Here is a 21792-nt window from a genome sequence, read left to right as displayed (position 1 = left end):
TTAAGTGACCTCCCAAGCACAAATTTTATTCTTAAGGTGGTGCTCGTTGATTAGGGGACCGTACTCTACATTTTCCATGTGGTTTCAGTTTTGTAGCTTACATGTCAAATAACAGTGTAAATAGCCATGGGGGCCAAATAGGTACATTTTAAAATGTTTTCGCTGATTGAAATCAAAGGAAGTGGTAAGATTGCAAAAAATTCTGCTTCTCATGTATCTCACTTCAGGCTCCACTGATATAGGTTTCATTGACAACACCATGTGTGTATCATGTGGCATGTTGTAATCAAACAGTAATTAAGAGCTGGAAACCCCTATTCCGTGACCTTTGACCTCTTCTTAAGTGACCTTACCACCACATATTCTGTTCTTAAGTTGTTGTTTATTGATGAGGGGACCATTCTCTACATGTTGTATGTGATTTCAGTTTTGTAGCTTATATGTCAAATAAAGGCCTAATTAGCACTAATTAATGTTGTTCTTAAGTGACCTCCCCACCAGAAATTTTCTTCTTAAGTTGCAGATTTGTAGTCAGTGGAGATCACCCTACCACTTGGCATATGAGTTGGTCTTGTAGTCTCTATGTCAAATAAAACCAATCTGGGGGGTACTTTGAGTGGCGCCCCCTACCCCACCCACCGCTAGCTGCACTTAAGAATTGGCTTTCTGGGGTCAGGTAAGCTACCTGTACCACACCAGCATGACAAAGCTTTTGTAGTTTCCATGTCAAATAAAATCCACCTAGCTCTCGGACCACCTGTGCCCGGGGCTGGCAGGATGGCCTAGAGGCCTCAGAGCATTCTAGCCTGGGTTAGAATCTCGACCCAGCTATAAACGGTAATCCTAGTGTTTCACAGGCAGAGCGAGGCATCGGTCTGTGTGCCGTCCCTGGGATGGACACTAAATTGGGAATCCAGTCTGTCAGCAATAGTTGGTGGACGTTAAATATCCCACAACGTCCTTCGCGAAGAGTAGGCAAACTATCACCGGCACCATGAACAATTCCGTATTCCTTCCCTAACCTACAGAGGGCACTGCATCAGCAGCGCAGCTTCACCCCCAGCAAATGATGCTACCCGCAGCTATGTGACGCACACGAAAAAAAGAAGACGACTTGTGCTCAGATGTAGATTGCAATTAAGCATGTTCCAACCGTGCAGTTGTGCAGGTTTGGGTGCAGCAGGTAGCTCCTACGTCCGTCACAGCGGCACACGTAACTGCCAATGTTGTTGACACACGCCTGTTCACACGGCTTTGTGGTGCATTCATCCACATCTGCAGTCCAAAAAAAAAACAAACATCACTCAAAACAAGGATGTTCTTATATTACCATCTGCACTGGCACCTATTGCCAGAAACATATACAACATAAAATGAGCTCCGTCTCGGCGTGCCTGCATGCATCCGTCCGTCCGTCCGTCCGTCCATCAACAATTGCCCGATAGGGGATTTATACGCCGTACGTATGCTCACCATCAATCCTGATTGCCATTTAAAAAAAAATCAATCAGATGCAAGACAATCTGCAAACAGTATGATATAGTTGAGCAAGTTGAGGATAGATGGGCTGGTTTCAATTTACATCAAAACAAAAACTCTTCCTCCATATTCTTCTTCACCAATAATAATGGTGAGTCTCATTCAATCCCCTCCCTCATATTACGTTTCGATTACATCCAGAAAACGTTTGCTATAATCAATACTTTTTCTTTCAACATTTTCATTTTCTTCATATGACAGAGCAATATAATAGCCCTATCAAACAGTATGTCTGATTATACACCGCCTTTTAAAGCATCACAAAGCAGGACACTACTTCCAACACAGGCGATAAAAGGATAGAAACAAAAAAGAAGCTGATATTTCAATAATTTATTTGCACAATTTTTAAAGGGTGGCAGTTAATTTTTATTTATTTTCTCTTAAAACCTGTCGGCCAAAACACTATACCATCTATTTATTATGCAAGCAAAAATGGTAGAATTTCAATCTTCCTCTCTGCACTGTATTCTCCATATGTGATGGGTGGCGGTCTGATGCGACCTGGTGCTTCACAGAGGGGAGAACGTGCGTGACCTCTAAAATTCCTCCCACGTGGATACGTAAATCTATCTCTGTCTACAAGATTGGTATTCCCGTCAGCGAAGCGATTGGACTTGTATATGCTAGTATTTTATGATGATCCCTTTGTTTCATTTCTGATTGGATTCGCAAGTTTTTGACACTACACCACACCTCTCCATCTACCACTCCCCCGTTTGTCAGTACGGCATGCCCCCCCCCCCCCCCGATCACTTATCCACCAGACATCTATTATCAAATGTATTGTCACTTTGTCAACATGCATTGTTCCACAAATACCACTTGAAGATGATTTCAACCAAATATATAGGCGCAGACATGGCCTCAGGTCAATTTTATGGATCATACACCAAATATTGCTCTTCCGCGAGACTAGCTCTTGTAGAGAAAACAAGACCGAAAGTCTAACAGCGACGTAGCCGGGCTTGTTTGACACTTTAGTTGAAGAGGATAGTATGACCTGGGTGGGGATACCAGGTAGCAAATAATATAAGTATTAATTTTTTGCGAAGTACTGCAAGTCTCCAAGCTGTCTGTTACCATGGAAGTCAAGAGATTGCATTGAGACGCTGGTTTATTAGCTCTGTTGGACTTAATCCGAAACGGGGGCTTATGGATTTGGTCTCGTCCTTCCGTCTGTGTTCACAACCATATCTTGGAGAAGTATTGACCAATTTTGTTCATATTTCACACAAAGACAATACATGATGGTATCCTTAAGCACATCATTTTGTTACCTCCGTGTTAGTGGATGGAGGTTATGTTTTCACCACTGTCTGTCTGTTTGTCCATTTGTGAACAAGATTTCTCCAAAATTTATATTTTCGAAATTTTCGGACGAAATTTGGCAGAGAGGTAGCGTATGTGACAAGAAAGAATCGATTCAATTTTGGTGAAGATCCGGATCCAGATCAACAACAACAACAACATGCATTTTAAGGCCATGTTCCCTGCTAGAGCGGGGGTTAGCCTTGCGGTCCCCATGACAATCTTCTCCATTTTGCCCTATTTTCTGCATCTCTCCTTGTTAACCCCCTTGCCCGCATTTCTTCTTCCACCATCTTCAGCCAAGTCTTTCTCGGTCTTCCCCGTCCTCTACTTCCTTCTACATTAACTTCCATCACTCTTCTCAACCAGTCACTTTCATCCTTCCTCAATACATGACCAAACCATCTCAACCTGTTCCTCTTCACAGCATCAATCACAGGCAATATTCCCATCATCTTTCGCAATTCATCATTTGTCTTCCTCTCTCTCAACGATACTCCGCACATCCATCGAACCATTCGCATTTCCACCCTTTCCAGCCTTCGTTGCTACTCTACGTTCATTAACCATGTCTCGCTCCCATAAATCATAACACTTCTCACACATGCAGCATACACCTTTCCCTTCAGCTTCAGCGACACTCTCCTCCTCATCAGCACGCCACTCAGTTCCCGAAACTTCTTCCATGCACATCTCACTCGAGCAACCGTTGCCGAGTCTGATCCACCTTCTCCATTCAGCATGTCTCCGAGGTAGCAAAATGTTTTCACACCTTCCAGCTTCACGCCGTCTCCAAGATCCAACTCAACATTTCCTCCATCTGCAGCTCCCTCTGTGCACACCTTACATTTGAATGTAGCTGCCACACTGGTTAATGACCCTCTCGGACCACTACATTTTTGATGAACCCACTCAGCACACATTGTACATTGAATGGAGTTCACCCCGACACCCTTCCTGCACACAGCACACGGCCACTTCCCAGTTCTTTCCACCTCACCACATGCTTTACCACTTGCCATCACTTTTGTCTTTCCGATATTCACCTTCAGACCTTTTGTCTCCATACATTCCTTCCACTTGTTCATCTTTTCCTTCAGTCCATCCATACTTTCCGCAATCAACACCAGATCATCTGCATACAACAACTCCCACGGTAAACCCTCCTTTACGGTCTGAGCCAGCACCTCCATCACAGCTACAAATAGTAGTGGACTTAGTACCGACCCCTGATGCACTCCCACCTTCACCTCAAACTCACCACTGTTCCCGTCCTTCGTCCTTACAGCTGTGCGTGCTCTTTTGTACATTGCCATCACTACTCTGATCAACCATTCCTCCACTCCTAACTTCCTCAATGCCCATGTCAATACTTTGCGTGGAACCCTATCGAATGCTTTCTCCAGATCAACAAACCCAAAAAACAACTTCTTCCTCTTATCCATGTACTTCTCCTGCAACTGCCTCACAATGAAAAGCGCATCTGTCGTTCCTCTTCCTGGCATAAATCCAAACTGCATTTCGTCGATCTTCACTTTCTTCCTTATCCTCCTCTCCAACACCCTTTCCAATACCTTCATTCCATGCTCCAATAACTTTATCGCTCGGTACGAGCCACACTCCAGAGGGTCACCTTTCCCCTTGTATAGAGGGACGAGGGTACTCAGTTCCCAATCCACTGTAATGCGGCCTTCTTTCACCACCAGATTACAGATCTCTGTCATTCTCTTCACACCCCAACTTCCTGCTGCCTTCAACATATCTCCCACAACTCCCGTCGGCCCTCCCGCTTTTCCACTCTTCATTGCTTTTATCGCTTCCTCAACTTCCTTTTCAGTTATCTTCTCTGCCGGTCCTAAAACTGGGTTACTCTCTATGTTGCCATCCCATTCATTCTCTGTATTCAACAGCATTTCCATATATCTTTTCCATCTTCCTTTAATTCCATCTGGGTCGACAACGATTTGTCCCACTTCATCCTTCAAGCAACTCACCCCCATCACATCACACCTCTCTTTCGCTATGTGCTTTGCAATCCTGAATACTGCTTTCTGACCCTCTTCCGAATCCAAGCGTTCTCCGAACATTTTCCTACATGCCTCCTGTGCCTTTGCTACCTCTTTCTTTGCAGCCTTCCTGGCTGCCTTATAACTTTCATGCTCTGCTGTTTCTGCTCCCGTACCCTTCGCCTTCTGCCACTCTTTGAACTTCTTCCTCTTCTCGTCAATCCTCTTTCCAACCTCAACATCCCACCACCATGTTTCCGTGTGCCTCGGTGGTCCTTTTGTCCATCCACATACCTCACCAACGGCTCCCAACAGACTAGCTTTCATTGACATCCAACCACTTTCAAGCTCAACCACATCATCCTCTATCCTACTCAGCCTCTCTTTTAATGCCTCCCTTACTGTCACCTCTTTCAACCTCCACACCTTCATTCTCGGTTGGTACTTCACCCGCCGAGCTCTCCTCGCACCTTTCACCCTTATGTCGCAGACAACCAAGTGGTGCTGTGAAACAGCCTCCTCCCCCGGGATCACCTTTGTGTCCCGGAGGTGCCCCCTATCTCGCCGACGCACCATCAGGTAGTCAACGGTTGTCGTCGACCCACCTGACGTGTATGTAACAAGCTTATTGTCCTCTTTCTGGAACTGAGTATTACAAATCAACAAATCAGCTCCATCAGCAAACTCCAAAATCCTTTCACCTTCTCCATTTCTCACACCATATCCGTAACCCCCATGAACTCCCTCAAAACCATCCATACTCCTTCCCACATGTCCATTCAGGTCTCCTCCCACCACAACAACTTCCTCATCTTTCACGTTTTCCATCAGCTTCTCTATCGCACACCAGAACTTGTCCTTCTCTTCATTGCTTCGACCAACCTGCGGAGCATATCCCGAGATGACGTTCACCAAGAGCTTTCCAATCATCATTTTCACCATCATCAACCTATCACTCACTCTAGTCACACTCACCACACTGTCTACAAACTCCTCAGAAAACAGGACACCAACACCATTCACGCCCTCCGGGCACCCTTGCCACACAAACTTGTATTTCTGTCCCCGCCTACCCTTCACCATTCTCACACCACTTCCCTTCCATCTCGTCTCTTGCACACAACATATGTCCACTCTTCTTCTGACCAATACTTCCACCACTTCTCCTGATCTCCCTGTCATTGTCCCCACATTCCATGTCCCAAACCTCAGAAACCGATCTCCACTTCGGGCTGCACCCTGCCCATATGTAGTTGTAATTGTCATGGTTCTCTTTTTGAGGCAATGTTTTTATGGCCGAATGCCCTTCCTGACGCCAACCCTCTTAGTCGTCTCTTACGACACGCAGGGATACGGTGTACCTATTCTGACCAGGGTACACACTGGGAAACGTTTAAAACATGTAAATTGTGTGGGGGGGGGGGGGGGGGGGGAGGGGGGGGGCGTCAGCATCACGGCTGCGGTTTAAACATATTCCAACAATATCCAAACAGAACGATGAAAAAACAATCCGGGAAAAGTCTCCAAGCGAGAACGTGGATTTGAGAAAGAAGGAGCAGAGGCGGAAGAAAACGAGATACAGGGGGCGGGGCACAAGCCGAGACGAGGAGGAGAGCGAACAAGCACGTGTCCGGGAGGAGAGAAAGAATCAATATAGAATTCTTTGTCTCAGGAGGTGAGGTGAGGGGGAGAAAACAAAATAAAAGAAACAAGCAATACAGCGAAGGAAATAACCCAAACCGACAAAACACCGACGGGGGGAGGGAAGCCCCAAGTCACCAGGCCGCGCACGAGGTACGACCCAGAAAACGATCAACTACACACAAGTTTGCACGAACCACAAACCAACACCAACTAGAAACACACAATAACACGTACACAGCAAAATAACCAGTAGACTGGCCATTTATACACCAGTATAAAATAGCCAGTGGAAATTTGACAAAGACAAGAACGGGAAAACACTCAAACTTCGATGCCGACTGGTGGATCCAGATCCAGATAGTATAATTTTTAAAGTGATTATTCACCATTGAGTGATATGGCCAACTAGGTGGAGGTATGCTCTCTACTGAGTGCCATTCTAGTTTCGCAATGCGATCAAAGATGGCCGACTGGTGGCCATTTTGTTACTTAAACATGTCCTCAACCATTTCTTGAACATGCATGGTACTTTATTCAAAGTTGGAAAAAGCACAGTACACGATAGCATACACATGCACCTCACTTTATTTTGTGATCTGACCAAATATGGCCGACTGGTAGACTGCGGCCATTTTAGTTGTAAAAAACCTGACATTGAACACGTCCTCAACCATTTCTCGGACATACATTTACCAAACTTGTTCAAACTTGGCAAACAGAAAATTGAATGATGGGTTACATATGCACGTCATTTTTTTTTCAAGATCAGATTAGAGATTGCCGACTGGCAGCCATTTTGTTACTTTTTTTTTTCTTCTTTTTTTGTATACAGAATCGAGGCTCGTGAAAGAGCTAACATTTATCACACAAACAAATCAAACAGACAAAGAAAGTATATAAAAAGGGGAGCGGTAGACAAGATGGGGAGAGAAGGGGAAGCACACAAACACATCATTTTAGAGCAGGGACATCGGGAGGTGTGTGGGAGGGAGAGGCTTGGGGGGAGGAGGTGTGGGAAGGGGGCTGGGGGATGGGAGGGGTTGGAGAAGTATAAAACACAAGGACACCAAGGACTTCCAGGAAAGAAGTCGGTATTTCAAACAAGGTCGATCTGGGGTGTATTGACGGGGGTAGAAAAGATCAAGGTTTTGGATGGGGGAAGAAAAGAGATGGTGGTGAACAGCTGTTTTAAAGATCTGGTGGGAAGAGTGGGATTGAAGAGAGTGAGGGAGTTTGTTCCAGAGGTGGGAGAAAAGAGGAATGAAGGAGTGAAGGTGAGCAGAGAGTCTTGATTTTGGCAGTTTGACCATAAGAGGGTTGCAGGCAGATCTTGTGCGACCTGTAGGAATATTTGGGGGACAGAGCCCAGAGAGAGCTGGGGGAGCAAGGCCAGAGAGGAGTCGGTAGAACGGAAAGACCACCAATCTGCCTGTGGCGAGTAAGTGAAAGGCCCTCGGAGATAGCTTCATCGTGGGAGATTCCAATGATTCTGAATGCTTTGATTTCAACAGCGTGAAGACGAGCTAGGTGTGAGGCAGGAGCACCAGCCCAGAAGGGAGAGCAGTATTCCATTGAGCTGCGGATGAAAGCCTTGTATGTGGTGAGGAGCTCAGGTGTGCCAAGGAAGGAGTGTCCCCAAGTTACTTAAAAGTGTCCGCAAGCATTTCTCAACATGCATGGACTGATTTCGTTCAAACTAGGCACAGCACAGTACATGATGGCATACATGTGCACCTAACTTTATTTTGCGATCTGATCAAAGATGGCCTACTTGTAGACTGGCGGTCATTTCAGTTGTAAAAATCGCGATATTGAACACGTTCTCAACCATTTCTCAGAAATGCATTTACCAATCTTGTTCAATATTGGCACACATAACGAATGATGGCTTACACATGCGCGTCATTTTTTTTCGACATGAGATCCAAGATGGCCCGACTGACGGCCATTTTGTTACTTAAACGTGTCCCCATCCATTTCTCAGACATGCATGGACCGATTTTCTTCAAACTTGGCACAAAGACAATACACGTGTATATATGCAGAAAAAAATTGTTCTGTTATCTGACCAAATATGGCGGACTGGCAGCCTTTAGCTCCGTACAGCAGAATTACTAAAACCACAGCAGGGGCTACGACATTTTATGTCTTTTTACTTCTTGCTCTATAAGTTGAGTCAACAATGAACCAACCATACACCACTTCAATCCAGTAACTTTGCAGTCACGACAACGGGATTGCAGTGTTACGATTATATTTACTATAATATTATCATTATTATTAGCATTATTACTATTATTATTATTATGAAAACAATACTACTGTATTAAGAAATCTGGGGTAATTTGTATGAAGTGGCCTGAAGGTGAGGTATGATGGCATGAAGCCCAAGGCCTATACGTAGTGTCGTTGGAAGACCCATAACACCTATGCTTTCAATATTTGATGGTCATTTTAACAGTTTGTTTGTTTGACACTGAATGAAAAACGTCAAGGTAGAGAATGGCGATTGTCATATATGACAAGTTCGACGATATGTTCGGCCTGAACGGCATAGAAATCAAAATGGCAGTGTGTGGAGTCAACTGTCATACTTCGTAATGACATCCCAGACATAATCCCATCACATCACCCTTGTCATGTTACCAGATCCCCAGCTCTGATTGTTGTATGTTTGTGAGGGACATAGATACATATTTCAATACATATGGACACACAGACAGCCAAACACTGTTCTAGATGGCTTTGCCATAAGTGCAATGCCATAAAAAAAAAATTGCATTTAAATCTGTCAGAAAGTTCACAGCTTAGGTGTGAACATTGAACATGTGAGCATTGAATGTTTAGGTGTTTACATTGCAGAAATGTAATTCAACCATTTGTAAGGGTACAATTTTTCATTCAGAGCGACAGGAAGGCATTTTGGTTAAAGTTACAACAAACCTGCCAATACAAACTTATAAGCATGTGGAAAATAAATAAAACTCACCAAAACAAGCTTTCAATGTTTCATTGTAGAAGAATCCCCAGGGGCAGTTACAGGAGTAGGATCCTGGACTGTTGACACAATCAGCGGAGCCACACGCACCTGGCATTTCACACTCATTGATATCTGAACACACACAATCGTGGACACCTTTCCATAAGAGTTGTAATAAATCTCAAAGCGTAATCAGCAGTAAGTGACATATTGAAAGTGTGTATGTAACAAGACGTGCACGGTGAAAGAACAAACCCTCGCAGGAATGGCCATCTGTGCGGAGTGCGAAACCCTTCTCACAGCCACACATGTAACCAGCCACATCGTTGATGCAATAATGCTCACAACCCCCGTTCTGTTTTTCACACTCGTTGACATCTGTTTGGTACAATGACAAGGGTGGGTAATTTGAGATGTCAAACAAATAATTTTAATCAATATCATATCCAAGAAAATCTATGAAAAAAAAACACTTGTTTATGCTGCATGATAGAGGCCAGAGAGCTCTTCCCAGATGGTGTGTCTATCCTACATTCCTACACCTACTTGGATGTTCAGGCTTCCCACACACCCAGAGAGCTAGGGTCAACTCCTCGGCCAAGGCAGCGAAAGGATACGTCAACAACATGTTCCCAAATGTCATCACATTGACAATAGGCATGTTATTGTTCAATCCTCAATGCCATCATTAGTTACATCAATAAAGAGGAGTTCCAGAGGCAGCCATAAAAGTCCAAGCCATGACACCTCCACCATACTTCACAGATGAGGTAGTGTTCTTCGGATCAAATACAGTTCCTTCCTTTCTCTACACTTTCCACTTTCCATCCCTTTTGGTAAAGATTTATTTTGGTCTCATCTGTCCATAAAACTCACAGAACTCACTGGCACAACTCTGTACTTCTTGGCAAATTCTTATGTGGCCTTTCTATTTTTGGTGCTGATGAGAGTTTTGCATCTTGTGGGGTAGCCTTTGTAATTCTGCTGTCAATCTTCTGCGAACGGTAGATTGTGATACTTTCACCCCTGCACTCTGTAGCTTGTTGGTGATGTCACTGACAGTTGTTTCATGGTTTTTCTTCACAGCTCTGATGATATTTCTGTCATCAACTGCAGTTGTTTTTCTTGACCTTTCAGCTTTTTCAACTTTCAGATTTGCGCTGCCCAATTTTTGTGCTATGGTTCTAATTTAATTATTCTGTTCTTTCATCTTCCAAATTGCTTGATGTTCTTTCAAAAACAGTTGTCCAGTCTTCATGTTGGTTTATACCTACTGACTCCAAAGGCAAAAATCAAAGGCTAAATCTAAGACAGGACATTCACAGCTCTTTTATGTGTGTACAATCGATGCAACAAGAAACATCTGGCAGTTATTTGTTGGTCAGATTGTGCTGCTGTATTTGGTCAGTTATTTTGTTTCTAAATCTAACACATAATTAATTATTAGCAATTTATCATTCACATTTTATCAAGGAAGTTACCACTCTTTGGCATATCACCATCATGATGTGGCCACAGCATCAATCAAACTTGGCGTTATTAATGAAGGAAATATATTTGACCATAGGAATCGGAGATTGTAGAAATTGTGCCCGGTCAACATGTAAATGTTACTTAAATGGCAACTTTCTAAACTTGTATTTAATTTTTCCATCATTGTGCAATAAAGGAAGAAAAATTTACGACATTTTGTTTGACTTTACCCATCAGTTTGCTATTTTGTATATGTTAAAATCCATCCCTTGTAAAAAAAAAAAAAAAAAAACACCTTTAGAGGCCATTTTTCCCCGCAAGCGGGGGTTGGCCTTTTTCGGGAACCGTGGTTGTTGTTGTTTTTCGGTCCCCTTTTTGAAGCAATGTTTTATGGCCGGATGCCCTTCCTGACGCCAACCCTTTTTGCCGCCTTTAACGACAAGCAGGGAATTACCAGTGAACTGGTACTCAATTTGCCGACCTCGGAAGGATGACAGGCTGAGTCAACCCTTGTACTAGGCCTGAAAACTCATTCAACATGATTAATCTTCAGCATTCAGAAAAATGTCTGGCTCCTCACAAACCACCCACATTTAAATTTTTTGAGCGACCAAGAAAACCCTAGATGACACGTGTGACACTCACCCTGCGCACAAGTCTTGCTCTTCCAGCCGGTATGACACAGGCACTTGAAATCACCCTGCAGGTCTATACATTGCTTTGTGCCTGGAATGTGGCATGGGCTTGGCTTGCACTGATTGGGCAGATCTGTGGCGGTATGGGTTGCCGGGCAAGGAATAGATAAGCATCAGATGTTGTGCAAAATACAGAAGAATATTAACTCAACCGTTGTTAGAAACAAATTAATTTAGCATTTATTACAATGGAAAAGTTTGCCAGATAACTTTGACTGAAAAAGTCTCTGGATCGGCCCTGTCCTGAGGATGTCCTAACTTGATGGTACATTCTACGAGTATGATTAAATTAAACTATAGAACTAAGCATTGGTATTTTGCTCTAGACCAAATATATACAAGATATGTTGAAAACATTTGTGTATCATCATGAGTGTTTTGCTGTTGTCATTAAAAATGATGGCCAAATACAAACACCTCATCACATAACATACAAAAGCAAAACGGCACAACAGTTATCAGTTATAAGAAGTACTCTCATTAATATGAAGACTTGTTCTGGAAACCTTTCTTGAAGTTGGGATTGCATTTTGTTTGAAACAATTCTCTATGGAGAATATAGAATTATTCACGTGTACTAAAGCACTAGATACAGGACAAGGCCAAATCCCTACAAAATCATGTATTTACTCCCTGTTGTTCCAAAATCAGGCTTACATCTGCGGCTCTGCTTTCTCCTTTTGGCTGACTCCCCTTTCTGACACCTTCCACATCTTCATGCCATGGAAACCAAGGCCCTCAAAATCATTGGAATCTCCCATGATGAAGCTGAATCTCTGGGTCTGTTGCTCCAACATTACAGAAAGGTTGGTGGCCTCTTGGTCTTCCACCGACTCCTTTCTGGTGCTTTCACCCAATGCCCTATATGCTCCCTCACCCTCAGGTATCTTTTATTGTTTACTTTTTGCGTTTTGTTTATGCATTGTACTTCTTTGTTCCTTCTTTCCAGTTGTATTAATTGACTTGGCCGAAAACATACAAAATTCAGCAAACGATGAAACACTTCAATTTTGAGCAATGAGAAGGTTCGTTGTGAGTCCCTCACACTGGCTGAATTGTTCATCTTATGGCTAATGTGAACACACCATGATCATACGTATGCATCGATTGTAATTAGGGATCTGAAGTTTGGGGGGTATCCCCCACCCCCCGGGTTTCACCGTGATCTGAAATCGGAAAATTGAAGCTCTAGCGATTGTGCAGACCATCGAGTAGAGGAGCTGTATCGGGTTTCAGAGCAATTGGTTGGTAAATAATGGATGAGTTAGGGATCTGAAGTTTGGGAGGGGGGGAGGGCAATCCCCACCCCATGGGAGCCCCCCGTGATCCGAAATTGAAAAATCGATGCCAGAGCAATTGTGTTGGCTACTGTCTTGTTGGCTATTGATGTGTCAAGTTTCAGAACAATCAACCAGGTGACAAGGAAGGAGCAGAAAAAATAGCAAAAAGTTAGCGGACGGATGGACTAGACGGACAGACATCCAGACCCATTTAATAATGTCATCTCTTCGAGAATCTAGATGAGATGACCTAACAGACTATGTTGTGTTCGTTTATTTTATTTTATTTTTACGTTTTTTTTTTTTTTAAGTGGAAGAGACGAGATGAAAGCAAGTAATTGTTGTTGGAAAAAAATAAAAATAAAAATAATAATAATCATCCAGTCTTGAACATGTCTCCCATATTGAGAGCTTTATACAGAGTGCAGATGATACAATATATAAAGTTTGAAAATGCAGTCAAAGTACTCAGAAACTTTAAGCTCCCATCTCTTGTCTTGTGCTACTGGAGGTAAAAATTTGCCCACCAAGAGCTTCTTTTTCAGTTCAGAACCGAATGCTCCAATAATGGCAAGTCTTTGATACCCACTCCATCCCCTTCCCCATTTACTCCAATTCTGTCACTTTACTTCCTCTTTTCTCCCCCTATTTTTCCATTATAATCCTCAAATAAACGCCCAATTCCCATTCTGACCCCGACTCTCATCCTGTATACATAATGGGTAATCAAGATGTTTGCTCTGCTCAGCTAGTGGTACATGTTACAGGCAGCAAACGTACCTGTGACACACTTTCGCAATCTGTATTTGACACGAGATGTCTTCCATAGTTGATCCCGAATCTGTTTACTGGTAATTGATTGTTGAGCCAGGCAATCTGTAAAAAATACAGGTATAGAGAAAATATCAAATCAATTATCATCAAGCCAGTTACAAATATGAGGATTAATTGATAAGGTTTGGCTTCCCATTAGAGTAGCTGGCGTGCTGTGTGAGGATAGCATGCCTGTGGCCTATGCTAATTGGAAACCAAAAATTTGGTCAAACAAAAACACATTCCATAAACAAAAATCAAAAACATCATTTTAACACAAAGATGTTCGAACTAAATACAATAGTCCAAGACACGCCAACATCATTTCATTTTTCAATATATGCGTTTATATAATTGGTGAGGGGTTGGAAGAAGGTATAAACCTCCGGGTATGCAAGTGGCAGTGCCCGCCATAGATGGAGGTTTATCCTTAATCCAATTGCAATTTCCCCAGCTACATCTGCAGATCTGTTTACTGACCACAGATAACAAGGTGTGTGGCAAAAACATCCTATTGATCAAACATGTGGCAACAGGTGATGTGCGACATGGTTCCTGGTGCAACCACAGTGAAGAGGGTTTGTATTTAAAATTGGGAAGAAAATGATACATGTTGTACATCTGTGGGTTAAGGGCAGCAGCTAGATAAGGACTTAACTACAGTTTGTATTCGCATATATTCTTATAACTTTTTGAACAAGTATTAAGTATGTGCCCTCAGGTAAGGTGTCATTAGTACAGCCATGATGGGATGGCGTTGTCCCATTTAGATTACAGATAGAGGTAAGGTGTCTTGTCCCTTCTGCTCCATTATGATGAACTGAAGAGGGCCTGGCAAGGGTAGATGTCAATAGAGCACTTTTCCCTCCCACCGACAGAGGTAGAAGCCTTCTCCATGCAAGCAAGGAAACAGCACGTACCATTTTAAAAGTCTGTGGAATGACTCAGCCATGGTTTGAAACACCGACCTCCCAGACTCAGAACGGATGCTTGTGGCATTACACCCCCCCCCACGCCCCCCCCCCCCCCCGAGTCTGGTTGAAGTTTCTCATGGTTAGTTTCACTCATGCAGGTTTCCCTGTGTAATCTGCATCTGTGTTTTCTATTCTGTTACCGTACCTTGGGTAAATTCTTATTTATTTACTTCTTAAGTGGATGGACAAAAGGACCACCAAGGCACTCGGAAACATGGCGGTGGGATGATTAAGTTGGAAAGAGGATTGACGAGAAGAGGAAAAAGTTCAAGGAGTGGCAGAAGGCGAAGGGTAGAAAAGGCAGAGCATGGAAGTTATAAGGCAGCCAAGAAGGCTGCAAAGAAAGGTAGCAAAGGCGCAGGAGGAATATCGGAAAATGTTCGGAGAACGCTTGGGTTCGGAAGAGGGTATTCAGGATTGTAAAGCAGATAGCGAAAGAGAGGTGCTGTGCTGTATGTGTGAGAAGTGTTATGATTTATGGGAGCGAGACATGGGTAATGAACGTAGAGCAGCAACGAAGGCTGGAAAGGGTGGAAATGCGAATGGTTCGGTGGATGTGCGGAGTATCGTTGAGAGAGAGGAAGACAAATGATGAATTGCAAAAAATGATGGGAATAGAGCCTGTGATTGATGCTGTGAAGAGAAACAGGTTGAGATGGTTTGGTCATGTGTTGAGGAAGGATGAAAGTGACTGGTTGAGAAGAGTGATGGAAAGGAATGTAGAAAGAAGTAGAGGACGGGGAAGACCGATAAATATTTGGCTAAAGGTGGTGGAAGAAGAAATGCAGGCAAGGGGGTTAAACAAGGGGAGATGTAGAAAATAGGGCAAAAAGGAGAGGATCGTCATGGGGCCCGCAAGGCTCACCCCCGCTCTAGCAGGGAAAATGGCCATAAATGCCTGTTGTTGTTGTTTTTAAGAGATGGTGTTCACCTTATGCTGCTGTGCCCTAGACCTAGACCTAGAGGGTTAAATTGGTAACAATCTTGATGAATAACTGGTGTGGTGATAGAACCCACCCCCAACAGGATACCAGCCTTCATCAAGTTTTCCATGAGCCTAGATCCTGTATAAAAAGCTCGTTTTCTTGATGGAATCTAATTTTACCATTTTCCTCCCTGTTGATTTCTGGAGATTTTTTTTTCCATCTCCACACCTTGTCACTTTGGCTGTCTCTATGCAATGGTGAGGTTGTTATACCAAGTGTGTGGAAATGAAACATTTTTAATGGAATTCTGCACATGGCTCATCATAGTGAAAAGGTTCTGCAAAGTCTAAGATACAGTATATATATTTTTTGGGATATAGAATCGAGGCTCGTGTAAGAGCCAACACATTGAACATGAAAGCATGCACAGACACATAAAACGTCCAATGAAGGGAGCGTGAGACAAGAGGGAGAGGGAAGCACACAAGCACAACAACAATAGAGAACAGGGACGTCGGTATATCTGTGGAAGGCGGAGGGCTGGGGGAGGAGGGAGGGGTACACGGTACAAAGCAAATAAACAATACTAGGAACTTCACTACGAGGAATTTCAAGAAAGAAGTTGGGGATTGAAAGAGGTGGATTTGGGGTGTTTTAATGGGGGTAGAAAAGATCAAAGTTTTGGATGGGGGAAGATAAAAGATGGTGGTGAACAGCTGTTTTAATGACCTGGAGGGAGGAGTGGGATTGAAGAGAGTGAGGGAGTTTGTTCCAGAGGTGGGAGAAAAGAGGAATGAAAGAGTGAAGGTGAGCAGAGAGTCTTCATTTTGGCAGTTTCACCAGAAGAGGGTTGCTGGCAGATCTTGTGCATCCTGCAGGAATGTTTGGAGGACAGAGCACAGACAGAGCAGGGGGAGCAAGGCCGGAGAGCAGTCGGTAGAAGACAGAAAGACCACCAACCTGCCTGTGGTGAGTGAGTGAAAGGCCCTCGGAGTTAGCTTCATCGCAGGAGATTCCAATGATTCTGAATGCTTTGGTTTCAACCGCGTGAAGCCGAGCTAGGTGTGAGGCAGGAGCACCGGCCCAGAGGGGAGAGCAGTATTCCATTAAGCTGCGGTAGAAAGCTTTGTATGTGGTGAGGAGCTCAGAAGTGCCCAGAAAGGACTTTGCACGACGGAGGATGCCCAGTCAGCGACTGGCTTTGGAGGCCAGCTCGCAAATGTGGTTTTCTCAGGAAAGATCATGGCAGATAGTGAGACCCAAAAGCTTGAGTGACAGAACTTCTTGGAGAGGATTGTTGAGAAAGTAGATGGGAGGGTTGTCCAGACGGTCTTTTTGGAGAGACATAGTGAGAGTGTGAGTTTTGTCAGGATTCCACTTGTTTGATCAGTCTGTGACATTGTCCAGGTCTGCAGAGAGTGAACAGGCTGCTGCCTGCCGATTGTTCATCTGTGTTCATCTGTGCTCATCTGTGCTCATCTGTGTTCATCTGTGTTCATCTGTCATCTGTGTTCTCTTCGCCCTCTCTTTTTCTCAAGGTCATCTGCCATCTCCTTGGAAATCAGCCAACATTACTGCTTTCCACAAAAAGGTGCAAAAACAGATGCTTGACACTATGGACCAATCAGCCGGCTCCCAATCATCAGCAAGGTCATAGAATCCATAATCTCTTCTGATATTAAATCCTTCCTCTTCTCCAATGGCTTGACCTCAGATCATCAATTTGGATTCAGACCAGGCCAATATTCTGGACATGCTGCTGCTGCTGTCTCAACAATGGATATTGGTTCTCAACGCCAGATATGAAATCAGAGCAGTCTCCCTCGACATATCTTGTGCCTCCGATACAGTCTGGCACCCCACTCTTCTCACCAAACTCTCCTCCTATGGTATCCATGGAAATCTCCACGCATGGTTCGAGGACGTCCTCTCCTGTCATAGTCAACGTGTGGCTCTAAATGTAATTCTCTGATCTCCTCTTCCTGTTCAGGCTGGAGTTCCTCAAGGCAGTGTTCTGGGCCCTGTGCTTTTTATGGTCTTCATCAATGATCTCTCTGACTCTCTGGAAAATCCTCTATCTCTTTGCTGATGACTCCACTCTCTGCCGCTCCATATCTCAACCCTCCGATCGGCAGACAGCAGCCTCTTCAGTCTCAGCAGACGTGGACAAAATCACAAACTGTTCAAACAAGTGGAGCATGTCTTTCGATCCTGACAAATCTCACACTCTCACTATCTCTCCGAAAATACCGTCTGGATAACCCTCCCATCTACTTTCTCAACAATACTCTCGAAGACGTTCTATCACTCAAGCTTTTGGTCTCACTATCTGCCATGATCTTTCCTGGGAAAACCACATTTTCATCTGCAGCTTGATGGAATACTGCGCTTCCCTCTGAACTGGTGCACCTGCCTCACACCTAGCTCGGCTTCATGCTGTAGAAACCAAAGCTTTCAGAATCAGAAGCTTTCAGAAGCTGATTCTAAGGGCCTTTCACTCGCTCACCGCAGGCAGGTTGGCTGTCTTTCTATCTTCTACCAACTCCTCTCCGGCCTAGCTCCCCCTGCTCTGTCTGTGCTCTGTCTCTCAAATATTCCTGCAGGACGCACAATATCTGCCAGCAACGCTCTTCTGCTGAAACTGCCAAAATCAAGACTCTCTGCTCACCTTCACCCTTTAATTCCTCTTTTCTCCCACCTCTGGAACAAACTCTCACACTCTTCAATCCCACTCCTCCCTCCAGGTCTTTAAAACAGCTGTTCACCACAATCTCTTATCTTCCCCCATCCAAAACCTTGATCTTTTCTACCCCCGTTAATCCACCCATGAAAGTTGTCTTGAAAAACCAAACTCCTGTAACATTAAGGGCTCAGGTGAACTTACCCAAGTATTTTGGAAAGAAGTAGTTCTGCAATGGAAGGAGAAGAAAAATGTTAAAACATTATTTTTCATCACAAATACAATAAATAATTCAATCGATGTCATGTGGGTGGGAATTAAGAAGAGCAAAGCGGAAATACAATTAAACTTTTCATATACATAGCAACATACACCAAGATCTTCTCAGGTGATTACACTGCTGTTTTTTTTTTTGTTTGTTTTTTACTCCCATTAACCCTACCCAACCTTACTTGCAGGTTACTGCATTTATTCCCCTATTTTCCTATTCATTCATTCCTTTGATTGTGTCCAGCTGTTGCCCCACTGTCATGTGTCCAGCTGTTGCCCCACTGTCATGTGTCCAGCTGTTGCCCCACTGTCATGTGTCCAGCTGTTGCCCCACTGTCATGTGTCCAGCTGTTGCCCCACTGTCATGTGTCCAGCTGTTGCCCCACTGTCATGTGTCCAGCTGTTGCCCCACTGTCATGTGTCCAGCTGTTGCCCCACTGTCATGTGTCCAGCTGTTGCCCCACCGTCATGTGTCCAGCTGTTGCCCCACTGTCATGTGTCCAGCTGTTGCCCCACTGTCATGTGTCCAGCTGTTGCCCCACCGTCATGTGTCCAGCTGTTGCCCCACCGTCATGTGTCCAGCTGTTGCCCCACCGTCATGTGTCCAGCTGTTGCCCCACCATCATGTGTCCAGCTGTTGCCCCATCATCATGTGTCCAGCTGTTGCCCCACCATCATGTGTCCAGCTGTTGCTCCACCATCATGTGTCCAGCTGTTTCCCCACCGTCATGTGTCCAGCTGTTGCCCCGCTGTCATGTGTCCAGCTGTTGCCCCACTGTCAGTATGTTGCCTTTTACTGTCTGTCCCTTCACTCTTTCATGAGCCGAGATCCTGTATAAAAATAAGAAATATAAACAATTTTTCCCCAATAAAAACAAACGGGTATATAAATATTACATTGATATTTCTTCATACGAGACCTCCTGCTGAAGCCTAAACAGCACATGTTGCTTTTGTCTGTTATAGGTAAATTGTATTGAGACATGCATGAGACATTTATCTTGAAATGACCAAATACAGTTCCAGAACTATTTTTCTTCAAGGTATAACGAAAGTCGGTGATCATAAAGTAAAATGTATCATCACTCTTATAAGAGAAGGCCATAGCGTAAAAGCAATTTTTCATTGAAATTCATATCTGGACAGCCAGCGCATTGAGGGTCATCAGCACATTATATCAACACATGAAGGGGGATAGAGATTGGTTGAGAAAAGAAATGGTTAAAAAGAAAAGAAAGGAGGAGAAAAAAGATTGTGAAGATAAAAAGGGGAAGTGGTTTCAGGAGAGGGGCAGAGGAAAGAGGAAACAATTATAATATTTAGTGTATGTAATATTTAGATTATCAAAACTGAGCAGCAAACAAATAAATGAATAAATAGAGGCTCATTTTGTGAAACATCCAAATACATGAATGTGCATTTTATCAATGTCCTCAAATTATTTTGTAACTCCACAGTGTTGAGAACAATCACCAAATATTTTAATAATCTATATAATAATACACTTGTTCGTCCGTCCGTCCTTCCGTCTAACATTCCGTTCTGTCCAACCAATGGGTAGTTCGCCCGACTCCACCCACAATTGCAGAAACCATCAACCATCAATTGCAGAAACCCACAATTCCACCATCAACTTGGGGGGGAAAAAAACAAAAAAAAAGTATACGGTCGCCATGCAAAGTTGGTGTTGGTGCTTACTTCTATGCGAAGTCAAAAGCATCTTCGAAGCGCTCATATTCACAATCGCCATGCCCTCCCTACAAGTTTTGACATTCGACATTTAAAGGATTTTGAGCTGAGAGGTGTCACGAGCCTCGTCAAGATAAGCCTCAGTAATCGAGGCGGCGGTCTGTTGTCTATCGACTACCGAAATGTCTATACGCTGGTTTGAAGACTTGAAGTGGGGAGTGGATTGACGCCATAGGGTTGGGAGGGCAGAGGTTGAGGACTTGGGGTTTGGAAGGGGAGAGGGGAGAAGGGAGGGAGAGTTGAGGACTTGAGGTCACAGTTTAGATTGCGCAGATTTCCCCCAGGTCCCTGCTAGTCATCTATATAATAATAGCGTAAGGACTCGACTTTGTTATCCCTTTTATGCCGCACCCAGTGAACCGATGCCCACGGCACTAATGGATTTACGACCTACGAACCGCGCTCTTTGTTTATCACATACAGGCATACTCGAAAAATCTGAATTAGCCGACGTTGGGGCCCAAAAGCATCCGATTAACTGCCGATACGACGCCATCTTACAACGCCATCGTATTGGCGTCTGCTGGGTGAAGGCAAAGCAAGCCGTCCGCTGATTGGACAGGCGAAGGCGACAGCAAGCCGTCCACTGAGTGGACAATCCCAGAGTGGTGCTATGCCGATTCCTATTACGAATCCATTCATTTTTCAAAAGTATATCGTAGCGTTGTCATTTAAGTAGATTGCAATAAATACGTTGTTCATATACGCACTCTTCATTCTCATCTTTCTTCCTAACTTTTACTCGGACAAGCAAATCCCCTGTAGTGGGGCGGCTTAGCCCAAATATTCAAAAGAATTGTGCATTTTGTGATACAAGCACCAAATTTGGCACACTAGTAGACTATCATATTATGAAAAGATCTGGATATTGGGCCATCTCAGATTCAGAGATTTGATTTTTGCAAGATTTGCAGATTTTGCAAGCTGAGATTGCAACGCCAGGGACGGCCGACTCCTTCCTACGAGCTGCCCACGTCACCCGCACAAGAAGAGCTCATCAAATCACTGCAGCGGCACTGCACATCCTGCAACACCGTGCGTATGAACGCCACTGTATGACATATGCTGATGATGCAGAAGACCTGCCTGAGTTCGAAGACTGGTGTCACCAGAGAGGAGAAGACATTCCCAACTTTCAGTACTGGGCAACTGTGCTGGAACTAGAGATGTTGGTACTGGTCTACGTGCGTTCTCTGCGGCAGGCTTCATTCACGACGTACCTTGATGCCCTGACGGAACTGGTCCCATGGTTCCATGCCTTAGACCACACACACTATGCCAGGTGGGTCCCTGTTCACCTGAGGGACACGGTTGCACTCCCAATGAAGCACCCAGATGTAGCCAGAGAATTCAGGGCTGGCAACTTCACTGTACAGAAGACGAAGAAGGTGTTCTCTTCGATCCCAATCGAATCGAAATCTTGCAAAAATCAAATCTCTGAATCTGAGATGG

The 21792-nt window shown here is 44.1% G+C and overlaps 1 protein-coding gene across 3 annotated transcripts in view; it reads right to left on the bottom strand.

The window, feature by feature from the left end:
- Positions 1 to 21792, bottom strand: part of GAS6 (growth arrest specific 6) — a 79964-nt gene that overhangs the window by 43054 nt on the left and 15118 nt on the right. For all 3 annotated transcript variants that reach the window (XM_078783223.1, XM_078783224.1, XM_078783222.1), the window contains exons 3-8: positions 18526 to 18550; positions 13709 to 13804; positions 11599 to 11721; positions 9736 to 9858; positions 9490 to 9612; positions 1154 to 1275 (exon numbers count right to left, since the gene is read on the bottom strand). In XM_078783223.1, the coding sequence (XP_078639349.1) occupies positions 1154 to 1275; positions 9490 to 9612; positions 9736 to 9858; positions 11599 to 11721; positions 13709 to 13804; positions 18526 to 18550 (612 nt within the window). The remainder of the gene's footprint in view (positions 1 to 1153; positions 1276 to 9489; positions 9613 to 9735; positions 9859 to 11598; positions 11722 to 13708; positions 13805 to 18525; positions 18551 to 21792) is intronic.

This window comes from Myxine glutinosa, chromosome 8 (assembly GCF_964187855.1).
Source record: "Myxine glutinosa chromosome 8, kmMyxGlut1.1, whole genome shotgun sequence".
Taxonomy (NCBI): Eukaryota; Metazoa; Chordata; class Myxini; order Myxiniformes; family Myxinidae; genus Myxine; species Myxine glutinosa.
This window is presented reverse-complemented; position numbering and strand designations above follow the sequence as displayed.